Source organism: Limulus polyphemus, unplaced genomic scaffold (assembly GCF_000517525.1).
Source record: "Limulus polyphemus unplaced genomic scaffold, Limulus_polyphemus-2.1.2 Scaffold4455, whole genome shotgun sequence".
Taxonomy (NCBI): Eukaryota; Metazoa; Arthropoda; class Merostomata; order Xiphosura; family Limulidae; genus Limulus; species Limulus polyphemus.
This window is the reverse complement of record NW_013670065.1, coordinates 1-19,849: the sequence shown is the minus strand read 5'-3', so window position 1 is coordinate 19,849 and position 19,849 is coordinate 1. Positions and strand designations below refer to the sequence as shown.

The 19,849-nt window shown below is 30.0% G+C and overlaps 1 protein-coding gene across 1 annotated transcript in view; it reads left to right on the top strand.

The window, feature by feature from the left end:
* The window catches only part of LOC106471171 (voltage-dependent T-type calcium channel subunit alpha-1H-like), a gene marked incomplete at both ends in the record, with an annotated part of 63,840 nt that extends 45,035 nt beyond the window's left edge, over positions 1–18,805 (top strand). The window contains 12 exons of the mRNA XM_013931759.2: positions 249–419; positions 1,426–1,622; positions 3,071–3,482; positions 6,909–6,988; positions 7,519–7,711; positions 9,002–9,186; positions 9,696–9,822; positions 10,136–10,267; positions 11,489–11,578; positions 14,254–14,467; positions 17,465–17,616; positions 18,696–18,805. Coding sequence (XP_013787213.2) covers positions 249–419; positions 1,426–1,622; positions 3,071–3,482; positions 6,909–6,988; positions 7,519–7,711; positions 9,002–9,186; positions 9,696–9,822; positions 10,136–10,267; positions 11,489–11,578; positions 14,254–14,467; positions 17,465–17,616; positions 18,696–18,805 — 2,063 coding nt within the window. The remainder of the gene's footprint in view (positions 1–248; positions 420–1,425; positions 1,623–3,070; positions 3,483–6,908; positions 6,989–7,518; positions 7,712–9,001; positions 9,187–9,695; positions 9,823–10,135; positions 10,268–11,488; positions 11,579–14,253; positions 14,468–17,464; positions 17,617–18,695) is intronic.
* Positions 18,806–19,849: the final 1,044 nt, after the last annotated feature.

Sequence of the window (19,849 nt, the reverse complement as noted above, 5' to 3'; positions counted from 1 at the left end):
TATTTAGAGACCACAGGTTGTCTAACCCTAAGATTGTCACATATCCTCCCTTATTTTTATGCATATTGCATTTTTCATATCTGTTCAGTAACCCTAATAATCAAAATATTTATAACCTCTCTTCTTCATATTTCGAGACCACGGGTTTTTCTCATACTTCCTTTCATTTTATGCGTTTCACCTTTTTCATATCTACTCAGCAATTGTAGTAATTAAACTGTTTATAAATTATCTTTTCATACTTACAGACTCCAAGTTTGTCACACCTTCCTAATAATTACAATAAAAACAGCATGACTTTGGCTGTGCCATCTGGTGAAGTTAGTGGACATTTGGCAGGCTCTGACCAAAGGGGTCGTAATTCTCCTGCTCCTCCGCTTCGTCGTAATAGCCTGTCTCCCTCTGTTCTCAGTAGAAATGTAAGGGCTCATACTTGGAACTTTCTAGAGAATTTTGTAAATAATTAACAGATATTGCACACACACACACCTTGATACTGATAAGACTAAAATAAAAAAGAAATTTCATTTAAATGCCTGAATTTTCTTTAATTTTTCCAAACAAAGAATAAAACCTACATAACAAAAAGACATCGTTATTACTGTGATCATAGAGTCTGCTTACAATCATAGAATGTTTGATATTATATTTATATGTATATATATATTCAAAAGGATTGTTTTATACTTGCTGCTGAATAGTACATACAATAAATGTTTTTCTGTGTTTAATGTTATTAACTAGAAATTCTGTTTTAAATCATATATAATGAAAAAAAACTCGATCATTACAGTTTTTTCATTGCTTTAATAAACTTTTTCAAGATTGTCTGGAACCTCATAAATTTTCTCTTTTCTTTAGATAAAATTAAATATTTCAAACCACAAATAGGGTACTTACATGTACATTAGCAAGTTGTATGTCAAGCTAAATGATAAATGTTGACATTTGGTAATTTTTCTTTATCTCGGTATGCCTTCATCATTAAAACGAACGGTATTTAAAAAATGCCTTAGTTTTAAATGTGTATTAAAGTCTGTATTAAAGCTTTGATTTATAGCCAAACTCTGTGAATTTAGGATAAAATCCATTACTAAATGTATTCATGATATTTCTTATATATATACAATATTTCTAAGTGAATGTTTTTTGGGAGTATGTTTTAGAACTTCAAAATATTTATGGGTATATATATATATATCAGTACTTCTAAGTGAATGTTTTTTTGGGAGTATGTTTTAGAACTTCAAAATATTTCTGGGTATACATATATATATATATATATGTATTGTTTATTTACTAAAATTTTGTTTTTGTTCAAAAAGCTGCAAGTCCTGTTTAGGAGTTTACTATTGAAAATAATAATAAAAATGAATTCAATATAAGGTGTTTCATAGATATCATACAAATTTTCAATTTCTCAAGGAATCCATGTCTCGTTCACCAACACTTAATAGTAATGCTGGATCATTAAAGCTGCGTAGACGAGGTAGCATGTGCAGTTGGAGAGCTTGGCAGAAATGGAAGAAAGACAAGGAAAACTTGGTTAATTCTGACAGTGGCTCAGTGACCGATGGGGAAGAAATGTTGTTGAACAACAAAACCATAGTTTGTCATAATAAGTAAGAATTTATACAAGTTTTGTTGATGTAACTTGGTTCTTTCCTGCCCAGTGCAATATCTGTAACTTAAAACATAAAACATGATAACTATTCAAACTTAAGATAGATTTTTGGGGTTAAATTTGCAATTTATATTGCAATGAAAAAGAAAACTATGTGACTTAGCTGTCTACTATGATATTACATAATATACTCTTGACTTTAAAGCTAGGATTGTATTAGTAATAATACAACTAAAGGCTTAATGTGCTAATCCCACTTTGTTGAAAGTCCTTTTTGCAATAAAATACCTTGTGTATCATTAAAACTTCTATAAGTAAATAGTATTTATCTTACTATTTTTTTATTTGCAAAAGTACTCCTTTTAGAACCTATATTCTGTTGTTTCACAAAAGACTCCTTGCTAATCTCTTAGCTCATGCTGCGGGCAAAGTTCACTCTAAGACTATACTTTCAAAAAAATACTAGTACATGCCAGAATACTAGCACTAAGAGCTTAAAATTAAGAAATAAAAGAAATAAAAGGAGCATGCTTGAGGGAAACTTGTATGGAACATGGAATATAAATTATGCTTTCAGATGATATATAATAGGATTTTATTAACTTTAGAAGTTTAGAAATTTTCAGACAGAAAGTGCATTTCAGCTTTTTTAAAGCCACCATCTTCAAAAATTTATTGTTTTCAAATTATTTGAATTAGAAATAAATATGTAAAAAGACCCAAATTTGCAACTGTGTTTTGTACGTTGACAAGTGGGAAGTTGAAATATTCATGTTCTACAAATGAAAATTGCAACTGGACAGAAGCAAAAATTAAAATTAGGATAACAAGTTTTACTTCTTTTTTTTTCTTAGTTAATCCAAAACAAATGTGAGTGAAATTTATATCATTATAAATATGAATATTTCAGTTACAATTTTGTTGATGATACGAGGGGTAAGATTAGTTAAAAGTTTTTAAAATATAATTATATCGTTAACCTACACAGATTTAGCTGGAAGTAGCATCGAGAAAATAGATCTATGTGTTGCATAGTTGATTAATTTAAGTTATTAAGCTACAAAAATATTTTGTTATCAAATGTTGGAAAAACAAATTCTTATTTAAAGTGTTTGAATAAACAAATTTAGAATTCCTGTACCATTTATACTTGCAGTCTTGACAGTAAATTACGTTTATTTGTTTCCAATTGTTTAGGAAATATTGATGAAATTATTTGAAACATTTACACTTAATCAATATGAATCTTTAGAGCTTTCGTTTATACGTTGTAAAAGTTCTTATGAAATGTATATTGATGCCTTTTTTTTATCCCTTGAGATTTTAACTACAGTTTAATCTACATTTGTATTTATCTGTTTACATATTTTAAAATAAAGACACAAATGTTATTATAATTTTTTTAAATTATTACTTTGTTGCTTATTGGATAATCTGATTTTTCAGTCCTGCAGTTGATCACGCCCATTGTAATGGAGGACTCCCAACTATAAGCAACACCCCAAATAACAAACGACCATTGTTATCGAAACAAAATAGCATCAGTAGCCATAAAACACTCACTCCACAAAACTCTTTAAACAGTCATTCTTCTCCGTCCCCAAGCGGAGTTCATCTGGAGGCCCTCTACAGTCACATTCCTTGCAGTCGTCAGGCTTCTGTTAACACAAGTGTGGTAAGTCACAACACACTGAGTCCTCAGCAATCCCTGAACAGCCACAGTTTCATTCCCAGTAGACAAAACTCCCTTACAGGTTCCTCACTAAAGGATGACTTTAAATCCAACAATCTTGGTGAAATACCATCAGTGAAAATTGTGAATGGAAGCCATCAAATTGACAAGCATTTCAGTGGAAAGGTAAAGCAGTTTATTATTTTATACAGTGTTTCATGGCATGGGCACATATTCTTCATTTTCAGGACAACTGGTTTGACTGAAAAATACTTAAAGGAATACTTAATGTATTCAGTGTGACTGACCGTGCATGCATTCTGATAACACCAAATTATTCTGAAAAAAGTCAGTTAATTAAAAAATAAAAAATAGAAGTAGATTCATAGTAGCCTAAAGCTAATGAAGAATTCTCAAGAATTCCCTGAAACTTAAAAACTATTACAGCACTTTTAGCCATTTGTGAATTTGTTTGGTCGGCTGTTTGTTGTACTATATATTTTTGATCAAATAACTTTGACTTAGTTAGTTTTATGTGTAATAAAAATGGGACATTCATTTCTGTCATGCAAAGAATAAACACTTAAAATTTAGACAAATTTCCAGTGTGTGACAACCCTGTCTGTAGGCCTCTGTCTTTGTTTGTTTCTGTGTTGAAAAGTCTTACTCGCAAGTTAGAGCATAATAATATAAACATGAGATAAACATGCTTCATAGTCGTGTATAATAGTGCCTTGTTCATTCAGTCTCTTTGCTGAGCAGAGGCTTAGGCAAAAATACAGCGTTATTAAAAATCTTGACGTGTTTTAAGATTATGTTTTTTTAAGAACAAAGTATTTTTGTAATGATTGAATACTATTACAAAGTTTATTTGTATTCATTTTTGTGTTCATATTTATAGCTACGTTATTCACTTTAAAGTTATCAGTCAGTGCATGTGTACATATAAATGTATATGGTTTCTGCAATCAAGTTTTGAAAAGTTGATACAAATGAAACAAAACAAGTTTTCTGTAATGTTGATAACACTGATGTCAATATTTAATTTACAAGAAAGATACTAAAGACACTAATTGTTGTATTTCATAAAGTCAGGATATTTATGTGATCAATTGTACACATTGAACTTTGTAGTTAGACTGATTCAGTTATCATACAGTTACAGATTAGTTTGAAGAAAGGTTTGTTGTAATGTTACTTGTAGTTTCACTTTCCTGTGTTAGGAGTTTGCTGTGGTCCATGTATATTGATGTTAGTTTTTCATAATGTTACTTGTAGTTTCACTTTCCTATTTTAGGAGTTTGCTGTGGTCCATGTATATTGATGTTAGTTTTTCATAATGTTACTTGTAGTTTCACTTTCCTATATTAGGAGTTTGCTGTGGTCCTTGTATATAGATGTTAGTTTTTCATAATGGTACTTGTAGTATCACTTTCCTGTGTTAGGAGTTTGCTGTGATCCACATATATTGGTTTTAGTTTTTCATAATGTTATTGTAGTTTCACTTTCATGTATTAGGAGTTGGCTGTGGTCCATGTATATTGATGCTAGTTTTTCATAATGTTATTGTAGTTTCACTTTCCTATATTAGGAGTTTGCTGTGGTTCACATATATTGGTGTTAGTTTTTCATAATGTTATTGTAGTTTCACTTTCCTATATTAGGAGTTTGCTGTGGTCCATGTATATTGATGTTAGTTTTTCATAATGTTATTGTAGTTTCACTTTCCTGTATTAGGAGTTTGCTGTGGTCCATGTATATTGATGTTAGTTTTTCATAATGTTATTGTAGTTTCACTTTCCTATATTAGGAGTTTCTGTGGTTTGCTAAAAACTAACATCAATATACAGCCAGTTAAATTTCTAGGATTATTGCTAAATAAACGTAAGTTAGTTTTATCAGATTAAGTGTTGTTGTTTTATTTTCAACATAAATTTCAAGACTAGTATAAATGTAAAAGTTTCTTGCCTTTTTATCTTATCTAGAGAGGAAAATACAAATCAGTAAATAAATTACAAAGGATATAAAATATATATGAGTCAGATTAATTTTGAAACACAACTAATTAAAATCTGAACAGCTGAGGTAGGTAGGTTCTTCTTCAACTGAAATTATTCAAAACTATTACAGTCTGTCATATTTTAACATCAACAGAAGCGTGTTCCACAACTGGGAAGGACCAGAATTTGGGATTTGGATATTTTATAACACACTAAAGTTACATTGGATAATTTGCTCAAACATTAACAAAAAGTTCTCAGAGAATTAAAAGAAATAACGGATAATAAAAATTACCTTCAGATATAGGAAAGTGTTTAGTCCTAGCTGATGCAAAAACTTTTACAGCATTCTTTACCTTTGGATGTAAGCCATTAATTAAGGGCATTGATTTACCTGTCTTCTATAGCTTAACGAAGTTAGTCGAGGGTTGAAATTTTGTTTGAAAGCAACTGTTTTTTACATATATTTACAGACAACTCATGGTGTAGCCCTGAGATCACCTGTATCAGTCTCAGTTACAAATTTGGTTATGGAACATCTAGAAATTTCTTTTATTAACCTTTACCAAGTCCAATTCAGTTTTGTCGTAGATACATCAATGAAATTTTGTGTGTTTTCATAAGAAAGTATCTCAGTTTTTCTAGCATATTTAAATAATAACAATTAATTTATTCATCTTATTTTAGAAAGAGAACAAAAAAATTTTTTTTTTTTCTATTTCAGATGGTCTGTTAACTCAGACACCAAGATTTAGATGTGGTACGAGTGTTTTCCATAACTCTACCTATACAAACAAGCACTTTGATTTTCCCTATCGTGCTCCAAAACCTCAAAAACTAGAACTTGTTATTGTTTTATATTACAGAGCAAACAGTATTTGCAATGATCCTATAAATGAATTATTCTTATGCATTTCAAAAATATAAACTTTTATTTAAAACACCCAAACCAAAATCAATTTCAAGATTGGATTACTTTAACTTACACCCAAGGAGTAAGCAAAAATCTTACTAAACTTTACTCTTTATTCTTTAGCATAAGTTGGTATAAAAAAAAAGATAGAAAAAATTTGGGTCAATTTTTCAAACACGTTTTAAAGACTGTGATATTAAGTATGATGGAGAAAGTTGACAAATATTAAAAGTAAGGATTGGGGAACATAAATGTGCAGTAAAAAAATGGAAAAAATAATAAAATCTGCTCTTGCTGAATATGTACCATTACTGGAATCATTTCATTGATTAAGAAAATCGTAAAATATTGGAAGGTAGGGGTTGTTTAGAAGGATATGACATATATTGCTAGATAAAGTCCACATTTGACAAACAGAGTTACAGATGTCAAATGCTGTGACACAGATAGTAAATACTGACGTAGATGGGAATGAGTCAGACCCTTCAAAAAGATTTCCATTGGAAGTCAAAACATTAGGCTGTTATGTTTTAATTTGTTGTGCGATTTTAAATAATTACAGTTTGTTTTGGGATATTTGGATTCTGTAAATAATTGTTCATTTTACACCAGTCAATACTGAACTATTTGAATATTATTTGTATGATTTTGACACATTATTACATATGTTTTGATATTGCCTTTATTTGTTATTCATAGCTTTGTTGGCTCATCGAACCTCGGGGCTGTTTGAAAGAACGTAAAGATTATTCTCTATTTCTTTTCTCCCCAACAAACAGGTATGCACAATTGAAAATTCTATCATACAAAACTTGTCGGTAGATAGAAAACACAAACTTGACAAAACATTTGTGCAGCTTGGCCTTAACTAGCAGTAGAGTATAAAAATATACAAGTTGGATAATTAACACTGTAATATATTGTAATTGTTAGTCACAAATTGGGTATCTGCAATAATACAATAGAGCTACAAAATTGATGACAACTAGGAGGAAACAATTTATATGTAAACAATTATCATAGCTGAACAAGCAATGCTATTTTTAGTGAAGTATAAAAGACACATCCACTGACAAAAGTCAGGGCTGTAGCTTGCAATCTTATCTATCGATTTATTAAAACAAAAATATTAAGACGTATGGCTGAAACATCCTTATGTGCAACTCACTGGCTAATGAACAAACTTCTCTAAAGATGCAATAAATTCGAATAGTAAATGATTTAACTATTGAATGTTGTCCTCCATCAATTTCAACTGCATTACCTTACTACGATACTTGTTAATTTTTTTTTTTCTTCCACATTCTAGACTTCGTCAGCTTTGTGAACAAATTGCTGATAATAAGAACTTTGACTATGGAGTATTGTTTTTCATCACTCTCAACTGCATCACCTTGGCAATGGAGAGACCCAACATCCCACCAGATAGTCCCGAAAGAGAGATTTTAACAGCATCCAACTATGTCTTTACTGCCGTGTTTGCTGTGGAAATGGCAGTTAAAGTGAGTTCGTCAGGCACATTCTATGTTTCAACAGTGTAAATACTTTTACATAAGGCAATTGTCAGAGATTCGTTGTGTGTGTGTGTGTGAAATTTCAGTATTGTTGATTAATTTAGAGCATATAAATAGTTGAGTACTTGTGCTTGGTGTATGATCTATTTTTGTATCATCTGGTTATTGATTGTATCTCTTGGAGTCAACGGATAGTGTTTGTGGATCCATAAGTAAAGTATACTATATCATATTTCTTTATTTTTTCTTTCATTAACAGTACTGGTTAAGAAGTATCCAATTTTATTACTGTTTAATTTTATTTTTTATCATCATACAAGTTGATTTTCATTGTTAGTGTAACATATGTACTTAGGACTAACCTAAATATCCTAGGCTAGTCAAACTTTATGTGATACTATTGGGATTGCAGCAAGGATACTCAAATGATGAAACAATGCATTCTAGTCTTTACAAGTAAGAACTTAAGAAACTTATATTTAATTAGCTTTACTCATTTCTAGATTGATTTTTTAGTCTCACTTTTTAGATAGCTTGTTGCTCTGATCATAATTTGGTTAATATCAATTGATGTCATCTAATTATTACTAATTAAGAATGCAAGGAATAGATATAAATATGTCTAAATCGACTGTCCTGAGTGAAATTAGTTTTTATATGCATAGTATTATTAAGTATTAAAGCATAGTAGTCTTAAACAAGAGTGGGAAGTGATATTTCTGTATTACAAAGTGATAATTGTAATTTATTTTTCATTTATAAGTGAGATCTTAAGTGCTCTGTGTTGTGTTTTAATACAACACTACACATTGAACTATCTGCACTCTGGAATTTAGCTTTGTACCTCCATAAATTTACTGCTGATCCACCACTTGGGGGGAGGGGATTTAAAGATATATATTTTCACATTGACCAAATGTGTACCTTTGCTGTTATTAATATCTTTTGGCCATAATCCCAATGTATGCTACATCTTCACAAGAGTTCAAGAACACTTAATGTTTTGTTTAATTTAAACAGAACATCAAAGTTTGTAAGAATTAAGTTAACTAAGCCATAAACTGCAAATTTCTATAGATTTTTTTTTGGTATTTACCAGTTGTTTTTTTTTACTGGTGATTCCAATCTCTATCGTTTTATGATTGACAAACAGAAACAGCAGAAGAATATTTTAAAATCAGAGATTGTATAGGTATAGCTCGATGTTCTGTTGTACACATACTTGTATTTACATCTGTAAGTGTAGTCAAATGATTAACTGTTTGGTTATTTACTCAGGTAATAGCCAAAGGCCTTTGGTATGGAGAGAATGCTTATCTAAAAAGTGGATGGAATGTAATGGATGGAATCTTGGTTTCAATTTCTTTGCTGGATTTTATTTTGTCTTTTGTGGCACATGGCAGTCCTAGAATTTTTGGAATCTTGCGAGTGTTTCGGCTTCTTCGTTCACTTCGTCCATTGAGGTTGGTTTTAAATAATATAATTTGAAAATCACTGAAATTTAAATGTTTCAGAATATTAAATAGATTTTATGAGAGTTTAAATTTAGAAGTGCAAGTCGTAAAGTTGTATTCATTATTAAAAAGATAAATGAAACATGACCTATTATTGCAGAAAAATAACCATTTTTATTTAAGTCAACATTTTGATGAAGCTGTAATTGCAAAATGTTGGCTTATATAAACACAGCTACGTTTTCTGGAGTAATAGGTTATGTTTTTTGTTTTTTTTAATGATGAATATGTTTTTACTGGTTAAAACAAATAGTTTTTTCTTATTTTTATAATATTCAATACATAAATGTATTTTTGCTTAATAATATTCAGATGCGAAGTGCATTTTTAAGTATAGTGTATGCTAACTTCTTTTTGTTGCATTTATGTTTTAAATGTGTTACTTTTTTTTGGAAATGATATGATTACTGCCATTAATACTACAGTAAGTTTTAATAAAATTCAATATCTTTTTTCAGGGTGATAAACAGAGCTCCAGGACTAAAGCTAGTTGTCCAAACTCTACTATCTTCCCTTCGTCCAATTGGCAATATTGTTCTTATCTGCTGTACTTTCTTCATTATCTTTGGCATCCTGGGAGTTCAAGTAAGAATGAACAATAGCACTGCAGTACTGTAAAAACCAAATCTTTATTAAATGACGAAACAAGTCAATCACTTATGCATTACATTAGAGCTTATAATAAATAAGAATTTTGTGTGTGTGAGTGTGTATGCATTAAAAAATAGGAACTTTCTCCCTAAATTTTAGTGCTTTAACCATTAGGAGAGAATTTGATTTACTTTGGGAATGATTTAAATTAAAATGAATTTGGTGTCATAATACGTCAAAAAATTGTTAATTGACGAAAACTACAGTTACTGATAAATACTCTTGAAACTTTTTGTGTTCGATATAGCTGTTCAAAGGGAAACTTTACTACTGTGATGGACCAACTCTGAAGGATGTACATAACAAAACTCAGTGTTTAGCAGCAGATCCTCGTAATGAATGGGTGAATCGAAAGTATAATTTTGACAATCTGGGGCAGGTACAGTATGCTCTTATAATATTAAAATCTTGACAGACTTCAGAAGCTAGTACTTAATCATAGCACAAGTAATGCTTTTTCCTCCCCAAATTATGAATGAAAAAATGTTTTATCTGGCAAACACAAGAAATTTGACTGGTATAAGATGGTGTTCTCTTTATGAGTTGTTCGTATAATAATATTATTAATATATATTTATATATATTATCAAAACATAATAATCTGTGTCATTATCTTCAGTATTCATTAATTATACATATACAGTGCATGCTATACCTTTATTCAATAAAGTTTACATAGTTTATTGTGTAAAATTTCATACTGTAATTCTGTCTACAGGCTTCGTGGTTAGGGCACTCAACTAGCAATCTGAGGGTTGCAAGTTGAATTCCTCATCACTGAACATGCTTGTCCTGTATGGTTGTCAACTGGGCCAAGCACCTGGGTGTAAAAATTCTTGGCTTACAAAAATACCAGCTAGTTGGGATTAAGATCCTAAAGGATGAGAAAATATCCATCTACTAAGATCATGTTATTTACTATAAGGTCTTGTAGTAACTGCAGGGCCTTAGAATAGCTGTGCCTCTCTCATTAGATAGCTTTCTAGAATCTTGTGAATTTTCATAACTTCATCATTATTTTAAGAATGATAATGATACTGCTTTAATAAGTGTTTTTGTTTATTATTGGCTACTCATTGCTATAATGATATGTCATAAGTACAGAAGGCAAGAAATAATTTTTACACAGAAAAATAATTTTATGTTGTTTTAAATTTCATATAATTTTATTTTATTTGCTTTTACCATTAGTTACATTTCTGTTATTTTTCTGGTTGGTTTTAACTCGGGTGTAATTCCTGGTATAAACTTGAAAGCAAAGTAATGCAATTGTTACAAAAACCATTCAAGATATGAATCCCTAGGTAAATCTAAAATCCCAATGATACAGAACAGTTATGTATGTTTTATTGGATGTCAAATGAAGTCTCAGAAAAGATAAGAATGGAAAGATAGGTAAACATAAAAAAAAAGATCTCTTTTTAAGTTTTTGCAAAATACAATACCAGATTTCATAACAGTTGAATGTAGTATTATTCAAACATGAGTGTGGTATTTGTTTTTTTTTGGTTTACACTCAAATGTTTTTAAGTTTTTCAAAACACAGCACCAGATTTTGTGTTTTAATGATTTTTTTTGTTCATTTGTTTTCTATCTTCAGGCTCTTATGGCATTGTTTGTTTTGTCCTCGAAAGATGGCTGGGTTAATATTATGTATACAGGACTGGATGCTGTTGGTATAGATCAGCAGGTATGTACTTATACTAAGTGATTAGTTTACACTCAGACATTAGTATGAAACGTTTGTGATAGTTTCAAGCATAAAAGATAGTCAACAGTTACTAAGAACAAAATTTATTTCTCTATGTTAATTGCAAATGCATCATAAAGCAAAACATGGACACAGATAGCTTTAATGATTCTGTTACCATTTGTAATTATATTAATAATTTTATTTCAATTAGAAATGGAGGCTGGGTTTAACCATCTGCATTATGTATCATTTATGTAGAAAAACAAACTCAGGATATTTCACTAAAGAACACAGAGTTTGCCATATTGTAGCTCACTGTTTATCTCGTAAATGAATTGGGGACTTAAGTCCAAAAATTTTCCTCTTCACTATGGAAAAATAAACTGTCTGTCCTCTAACAAAGTATTATTTTATCACATTAGTATTCTTTAGATTACATTAATTATAAATGGATAATATATATATATATATATTACTAAAAGCAAATAATTGATCAGACATAATCCTACTGTTCGTATAATGCCATAGGAAAACGTTTTGATATTTTATAAAAACTTATTACAGAAAATTATATTTATTTTATCGAAAAGCAAGGGGGTTACATCTTTCCTGAATAGTTATTGTATCCACACATATTTTTGTGAAAACAATATGCTTTCTATATTTTATTACCTGATTAAGCAAAATCATTATCATGTTACTTGGAGTGTTATAGTTTAAAAAGAGTAAAAAATAAATGTTAATATATCTTACATGAATTGTAATGGAGATAATGTGGAATATAATTTGTGATTTTGTATTTTTTCGTGTCTTTTGTATCGTACAGTAGAATCTCGATTTACAGGCACCTTGAAACAACGGGCACTGTACCATAAAGGGCAGACTTTTTCGGTCTCTTTCTACTATTTGTAACCAAAATATGTATTGCGATAACAGGCACCTCGATATTCCGGATTAAGGGCGGTGTCTTTAGTCTCGTTCTCTATACAAGTAATCGATAAAACGAGCAGTTATCTTTGTATGCCTGTACAGTATACCACTAAATTCCAAACATCCCAGAAGGATGACCAATATTCAAACACTTGGGATGTTTATTGGATTGGATCCGAACCCTCTACCGTAATAAACGTTTTCACAGATTCAAAGTGTAGTCTTATTACGTAAGCTAATAAATTCTACATTGTGTTCTCGGAACAAGTCAGCTTATTTCTGTGTGCGTGCTTTGTTGCTCTCTAGAGTATCCTATTACGGTGTCACGTAAACAGTCTAATAACAAATGGTGATTTGTTGCTTTATTTTCAGCGGATTTCTACTTCAGTTATTGATGGAAAAATAAACAAGGGAACTAAATGTGAAATGTTTAGCAGTTCAAACTCTAAAGAGAAGTGCTTTGAAACTTTGTAACCAATAATAAAGAAAAAAGGGCACATCTAATCCACCCACCGAGACCTCCTGTTGACAACACTCCATGTCATGGCAATGTGCAACTCATGAAAACCCGTGTCCTGCATACACCAAATAAAATGGGAGACCTTAAAATTTAGTATTGTTAATATGGAACCCAGCTTTGTGTGGCTTTTTTTTATATTAAGGGCATTTGAATGCAGTCAGAAGGGTGCTTTTAATTATGAGATTTTACTATATAAGTTTATCAGTTGATGGGACATTAAAAAAAACAAGATGTAATTAAAAAAAGATGTGTTCATTGAAAATCACTTTTTTCATTATAATTATATTTTTTTTAATTTATATTTCTTAAACTTGTGATGCTTTTCTTTAATTTTATCACTTATACCTATTGTGAGCCAACCTGGTTTTTTCTTTGCAGCTACCCTTTACCTTCAATATTTAAAAACTTATCTCAAAAAATTTTCCACATCTGATCAGTGTCTCCAAATAACTCAGCTGCTCAATTCACAACAGATAATTCTTGTTACATCACTTCAAAATTTGTTTTTTTGAAATTTGTAACCAAAATATCATTATTCCTTATTTCCATATGCACCAAAACATTGATCCTAATAGATCAATAATCACTTGCATCCAGATGTTCCCCAATTTCCATCCTCTTGATCATTTCTATATTTGAAGTTAACAATAAATCTAAAATGTTAATGTTTCTAGTAGGTTCCTTGACTAACTGGTGAAGAAAGCCATCCTGAACAGTTTCCAAAAACCTTTCTCCCTCATGGTTTGACTATAACATTTCCCAATTTATATATGCCTGAAATAAAAATCACCCATAATTATGACTTTATTAACAGCTGAAAAATAAAAAAAAATTGAAAATCGCTTCTTTCAAGATCTTATGATGTTCCATGACCTCATAGTATAAAATATGTGAGATTCTTTAAAATATTGTCAATAAATATTCGTAAATGTGCTGTTTCATTCACATTGGTAGGTATTTTTCTTTTCATGCATTATCAAAGTGCCTTTCTGTGTCTAATTAAAACATATTGAAAACAAATTGCATGAAGCGTATATTAAGAAATATGCGGCTGGATTCGTTGTTGCAGTTGTTTTACACATGTGTATAACATTTACCATATGGAAGTTTTTGTATGGTAATTTAACAAACTCATGCATAATAATTTTTATTTCTGTAAATAAATCTGAATAATATGTTGTACACTGTATGCTAATTTTTAATTTCCATCTATTTTCTACAGCCCATTGAAAACTACAACGAGTGGCGACTAGTGTATTTCATATCATTCCTCCTTCTAGTTGCCTTCTTTGTTCTGAACATGTTTGTTGGTGTCGTAGTTGAAAATTTTCATCGTTGCCGAGAGGAACAAGAAAAAGAAGAGAAGGCTCGCCGAGCTGCAAAACGTGCATGGAAATTGGAAAAGAAACGGCGAAGTATGGAGAATAAACTAAATGGTCGGTAGTCTACGTTTCGACTTGAGCCTGGCTGGGCATGGCAAGGCTGAGAAATTATTTGTACTAATTTCTACTGTTTGTTTTTACCATCTTTCAAAGTAGCTAATACAGTTTCACAATTTCGTGCTAATTGCAATATTTTTCTCTTATGAAATGGAATGCTTACTTTGCATATTTAAAAAAAATTAGTTTTCAATCTCTCTCTCTCTCTCTCTATATATATATATATATAACTTACCAATATTTAAACAAAGTGTTTGCACCACGATCATAACGAAGCACTCTCTCAGCCTTGCCACATGTCTCAATAAAAAAACAACAACACCTTTTTCAGAACTTTTATTATGCTTCTTTTGTTAAATCACCCTCTTTTTCCTGGTTTTCAAACATTTCATTGCTTTTATGTTTTCAACACTTGTCTGCTTGTACTTCACTAGCAAATTTTTACATTTTATCAAAAGAAATATGATTATGTTGTTCTGTGTTCTATAATTTTTCCATAACATTCATTTTATTGATCTTTTTATTCTACTAGCTGTAGCTAATCATCACTTGTTTTACATTTTCTTACAGGAGAAGTTTGAGCTTTCTATCTGTTTGACACTAACCACACAGAAAGACTACATTTTCTACTAAAAGCCCAAAAAAAAGCCAGGCTCAGTCTTGGTGCAGTTTGAAACTTCTGGCTGGCCATTCCTCAGTCAGCTTTCTTTCTTAACTCATTTCCTTCAGTGTATTGAATTAATTATGAAAACTCCAAACCTTGAATAGAATTGAAATTTCTTTTAAAGTTTTTTTAAAGCAAGTTAATGGTGGATAATAAATGTCATTCAGATTCTAATTCATTTATTACAAAGACGGTTTATTACATATATGGATATTTTATGATTTATTTCATGTTTAATAAAATGTTTGTAAAGAAATGCAATAAAAGTGGTTTACTTCATAGTATTATTAATTTTGTATACGTGTAATCTAAGCATCCTTCTTATTATTCAAGAATTGTTTTCTTATAAAAAGTAATCAAATAAGTGTAATTTAGAGTGCATAAGTAAAGGGATAGAAATCATCGGGGGCTTCAATAATTCTTATGGAAAAGACATATCTAGGAACAAAATATATTTTTATCTGAAATATAACTTGTTTAAGTAGTTTAGAAACTAAAATATAAGTTTTGTTAGATATTTGGATGCAATGATGGAACTAAGACCGTATTGTTTTGAGATGTAATTAGTCATTTTAAAATGTATACAAATTGTAAGTTATTTCATAATCATGAAAATCTGAAAGCTTTGGCAAATCTCTTGTAGCTGAAAGTACTATACATAAATGGGGATTTTGTTGATTTAGATTGAACTGTTGTTACAGGTGATTATCGTATGTTTCAAAATCTACCAAGCCACATTTTTTGCATACTATATACTTTGTTTGTAGTTAAGGAGACATATATTGTCAATTTATGCTACATTTGTGCATACTGTGTCTCCTTAACTACAAACAATAGATTAAAGTTCATTAGAAACACTAATTAACAAATGTCAAATTTTGATTAGTCTTAAAGTTATCTTAATTATTATGTCTTAAATTAAAATCACGTAATAATAACGATTCTGTAAAATATACTGACTGAGGTAGCCAGCCAAAAGTCAGATTGTACCTAAGGTAATATACATTTAGGTAACTAAATATCTAATTACCCAAAGTTTTATGATCAGACGGTTTGTAGTGATTTTCTTTTATTGTTGTTCAGTAGATGTCTGTGTTTTCAACTTGGAATATTTTGTCTCACATATTTTATTTTTTCCTTTGTATCAACATGTTGTTTCATTGGAATTAAAAAGGGCTTAGTACATGTTGCATTGTTCTCTCAGGTTCTCTAGTTTGATCTCTGGCATGACTGGTTTTCAGATAGATCTTTAGAATGCAGTAATTTTTTTATGACTTATTGGAATGAGAAAATGAATTGAGTAGATTAGATGCTTACAGCAGAAAAATGCACCGTAGATTGCCTGATGTTACACATAACATACTCTTTTGATGCATCATCACTGCACGTTTTTGGGAGCCACTCTTTTTGTTTTGTTTTTTACTGATTTACGTGTATTTATAAGATAGTATTAGAAACATAAAGGACTAATGAGATCTGATATATATATACATATATATGTATGTGACTGCTTTCTGTACGTGCTATAATTATGATTTCCTATTTCACTGCAATTGAGACATACTTGAAACAATTTGAGAAGAATTTAATCTGTTTAATTACTGAGTTTGGCTCAGTAGTATATTTGTGTAAATACAATAGCTCAGTTCAAATATCTAATTCCATAGAGATTGTCGTTTTGCAGTAACTTGTTCTATTAGCCAGTTGAAATAAAAAAAGCAATTGTAAAAGGGCAAATTCGTTGTATTGTGGGTGATGTGAAAACATTTAACTTTTAATTAAATGTACAAATGAAAAGAAATAAAAAACATGCCTATATAGTATATCAGGTCTTTCTGTTCCTAATCTTTCACAAAATATCTTGAATTTGAGCATTAACTGTATATATATAATATAAGTAGCATGAGTGATCTGATTTTTTCAAATGCTTCACGTACTCGTTAGAATAATACTTACTGTCTAAAACTTTAACTTAATGTTGAATGTATACTCAAGTTATTTGTGCAGGTCTGCTATTTTAAGACTGTTAATATGAAAATTTTGATTTGTGTAAAAAACATTCTCTGTTACATTTCTGTACTTATAGTTTACCAGAATTCAGTTTATTAATTATTGTTCTTATTTTTAAAGACTGAGTGTTATGCATTACTTGTGTTATTCGTTGTGAATGGCTTCTTTAATGTTTAGTTTGTTCATTTTATTGCTTTCGAACTCTGACAGTTTTTATGATTTCCATATTTTAAGGTATATGGTGGTATGAGTTATTCTGTGCATATTTGTAGGAGGAAAGCTCAACAATTATTGTTTAAATTACATGTTTTTTATTTTAGAAATAAGAGAACCCCCATACTACATCAACTTCTCCAAGCCACGACTTTTCATTCATAATATTGTAACCAGCAAGTACTTTGATCTGGCAATAGCAGCTGTGATTGGTCTGAATGTAGTTACCATGGCCATGGAGTTCTATATGATGCCTGTGGTATGTTCTGGAGTTACTGATAATTTTTTATTAGCTAAAACGTTTTTTATAAAGACATACATACTATGATACTACTATATAGTTGAATGGTTTAATGTCATGCATGTTGGTTGTTTAAGAGTAATGTTAATCTGATTATTTTCCTGCTAAATTAAAATACAGTTAGTAGAGTCGTAAATACATAAAACAAATATAGAATAAATCGCATGTGGAAAAATTAGAAATTAAAAAATTGATATAGTTTCTGCAAGAAGGGTTTTTTTAAAAAAAATTCAGGTTTAAGAGCAGTGTGCCAGTTTACTAGTGAATATATAGTAATAATCATATGCCAAAATGTGTTCGAGTTAGGCCTGAGAATTATTATTATTAGGGACAGTGTTTAGTTGGTTGTTTTATTAGGTTCAGTAAAGAAAATGAATAGTTTTAAAAATCCTCATTGTGTGTTGATGATGTTACTTTCATGAAAATGTTTTATCACCATATTAATATTTCTCTGTGATATTGATCTATTATTGATTTATTGAACCATGTCGTGCACTGTACATGCACATCTGTCTATTAATATTCTTCTTTAATAGTAAAGATTTCTTTAAATATATTACTATTTTATAAAATTTTCAGTGTATTTGGTAACCCGTGATGTTCATAGACCCTTGATAAAGGCGTAAGCCGAATCGTCGGGTTCAAGTAATTGAACATTTTGTTCTGAAGTTGGTTGTCGTCTTCATTAAATAATGGTTTCTTTAAATGTTATACACATATGTACTTACACACACACACCCTTTTACTTAACAGTTTTGTGGATTTACTTCATTATCATTATTACTTGAAGAGTTATTTCTTATAATGTAGTTACTATTGTCTATTTGTTGTTTTATCTTTCTCTCATTTTTAAGTTTGTCGTGCATCTCCCATAAGTGAGGTAAAACTTGGAACCTCTCAAGCACCAACGGATCTAATGAGTTAACTCACAAGTTACTGCTAGCTAAACATATTTTCACAAGCAAATCTACCACATGTAGCTAACTTGAGTGAAATTTGTAGCATTCTCTTGAACTTTTTTTTTTTTTCCCTTCTAGGAACTTATTTATGCCCTTAAAATTTTCAACTACTTCTTCACTGCAGTATTTATTTTGGAAGCTGTCATGAAGATTGTTGCCCTTGGAGTCAGAAGATATCTCCATGATAAGTTAGTGATCCACCGTGTATTTATAGTGGTTTACATCTAGTTTAACAGTCATTAACCTCAGATCGAAGCAGGCTACCTGTACGAATTGGAACTGAAAATTAACTTAACCAACCTAACAAGAAATCTGTATATCTTATGATTAGAATTCATTGATTCATCATGTAGATACCAGTGCTCTTGGTGTTATCTTTAAATGTAATTCCAATAACATCTCAATGACTCAACCTGCTTAAGTGATTTAGAATTAACCCTAAATTCATATAGTAAGGTAACAGTATAAAATAATATTAATTTAGTAACACTTATGTGTAATACATTAATGGAAAATAATATTATAATAACTATATAACAAAAAAAATGTGTCAAGAAAAAAAATGGAATATAGCTTTCTTACAACTAATTGTTTACTTCCCTCACTTTCAATGATATTCCGTTTCTCGAAAAATTTTACTTTCACTGTGTATAAACTGATATTTGTAGAACACTGAATACTCTTTATATATATTTTAATGGAGACAATGTAACAGTGTTTTTATTTATTCATAACTTATCTTTTTTACACATGTGCTTTTAGTAACGTTTTTATTTTGAAGATTTAAGTTGTAAGTCACTCTAGTTTACAATTCATCTAGATCTGGTGTCTTTAAACCGCTCCCTGCAAAAAAACAAATTGCATGTTTGTTGTGAATGAACAGTATTACCTTATAGCTGTTTTTTAATAACAGTTTTAATTTGAACATCTAAATTGTAAGTCACTATGGTTTATAAATTGTTGAATTGTCATACACAAAGTTTTTGTATAGTGACGTTTGAGTCGTATATCACACGTCTCCGTGTAGCTCACATGGAAAACTTATTGTTCTGAAAAATTAAAATGCTTGAGCTTGTGATCAGAGTGGCGAAGAATACATTTAAAATTCTGTAAATATTTGTATGTAATTTTTTTTTAACCTCTGTTTTATTGTTAAAATATCTAAGTTATGTATATAAGGATGTGTAATCCTTATATACATCCGATACAAGTATAATACATTATTAAACAAC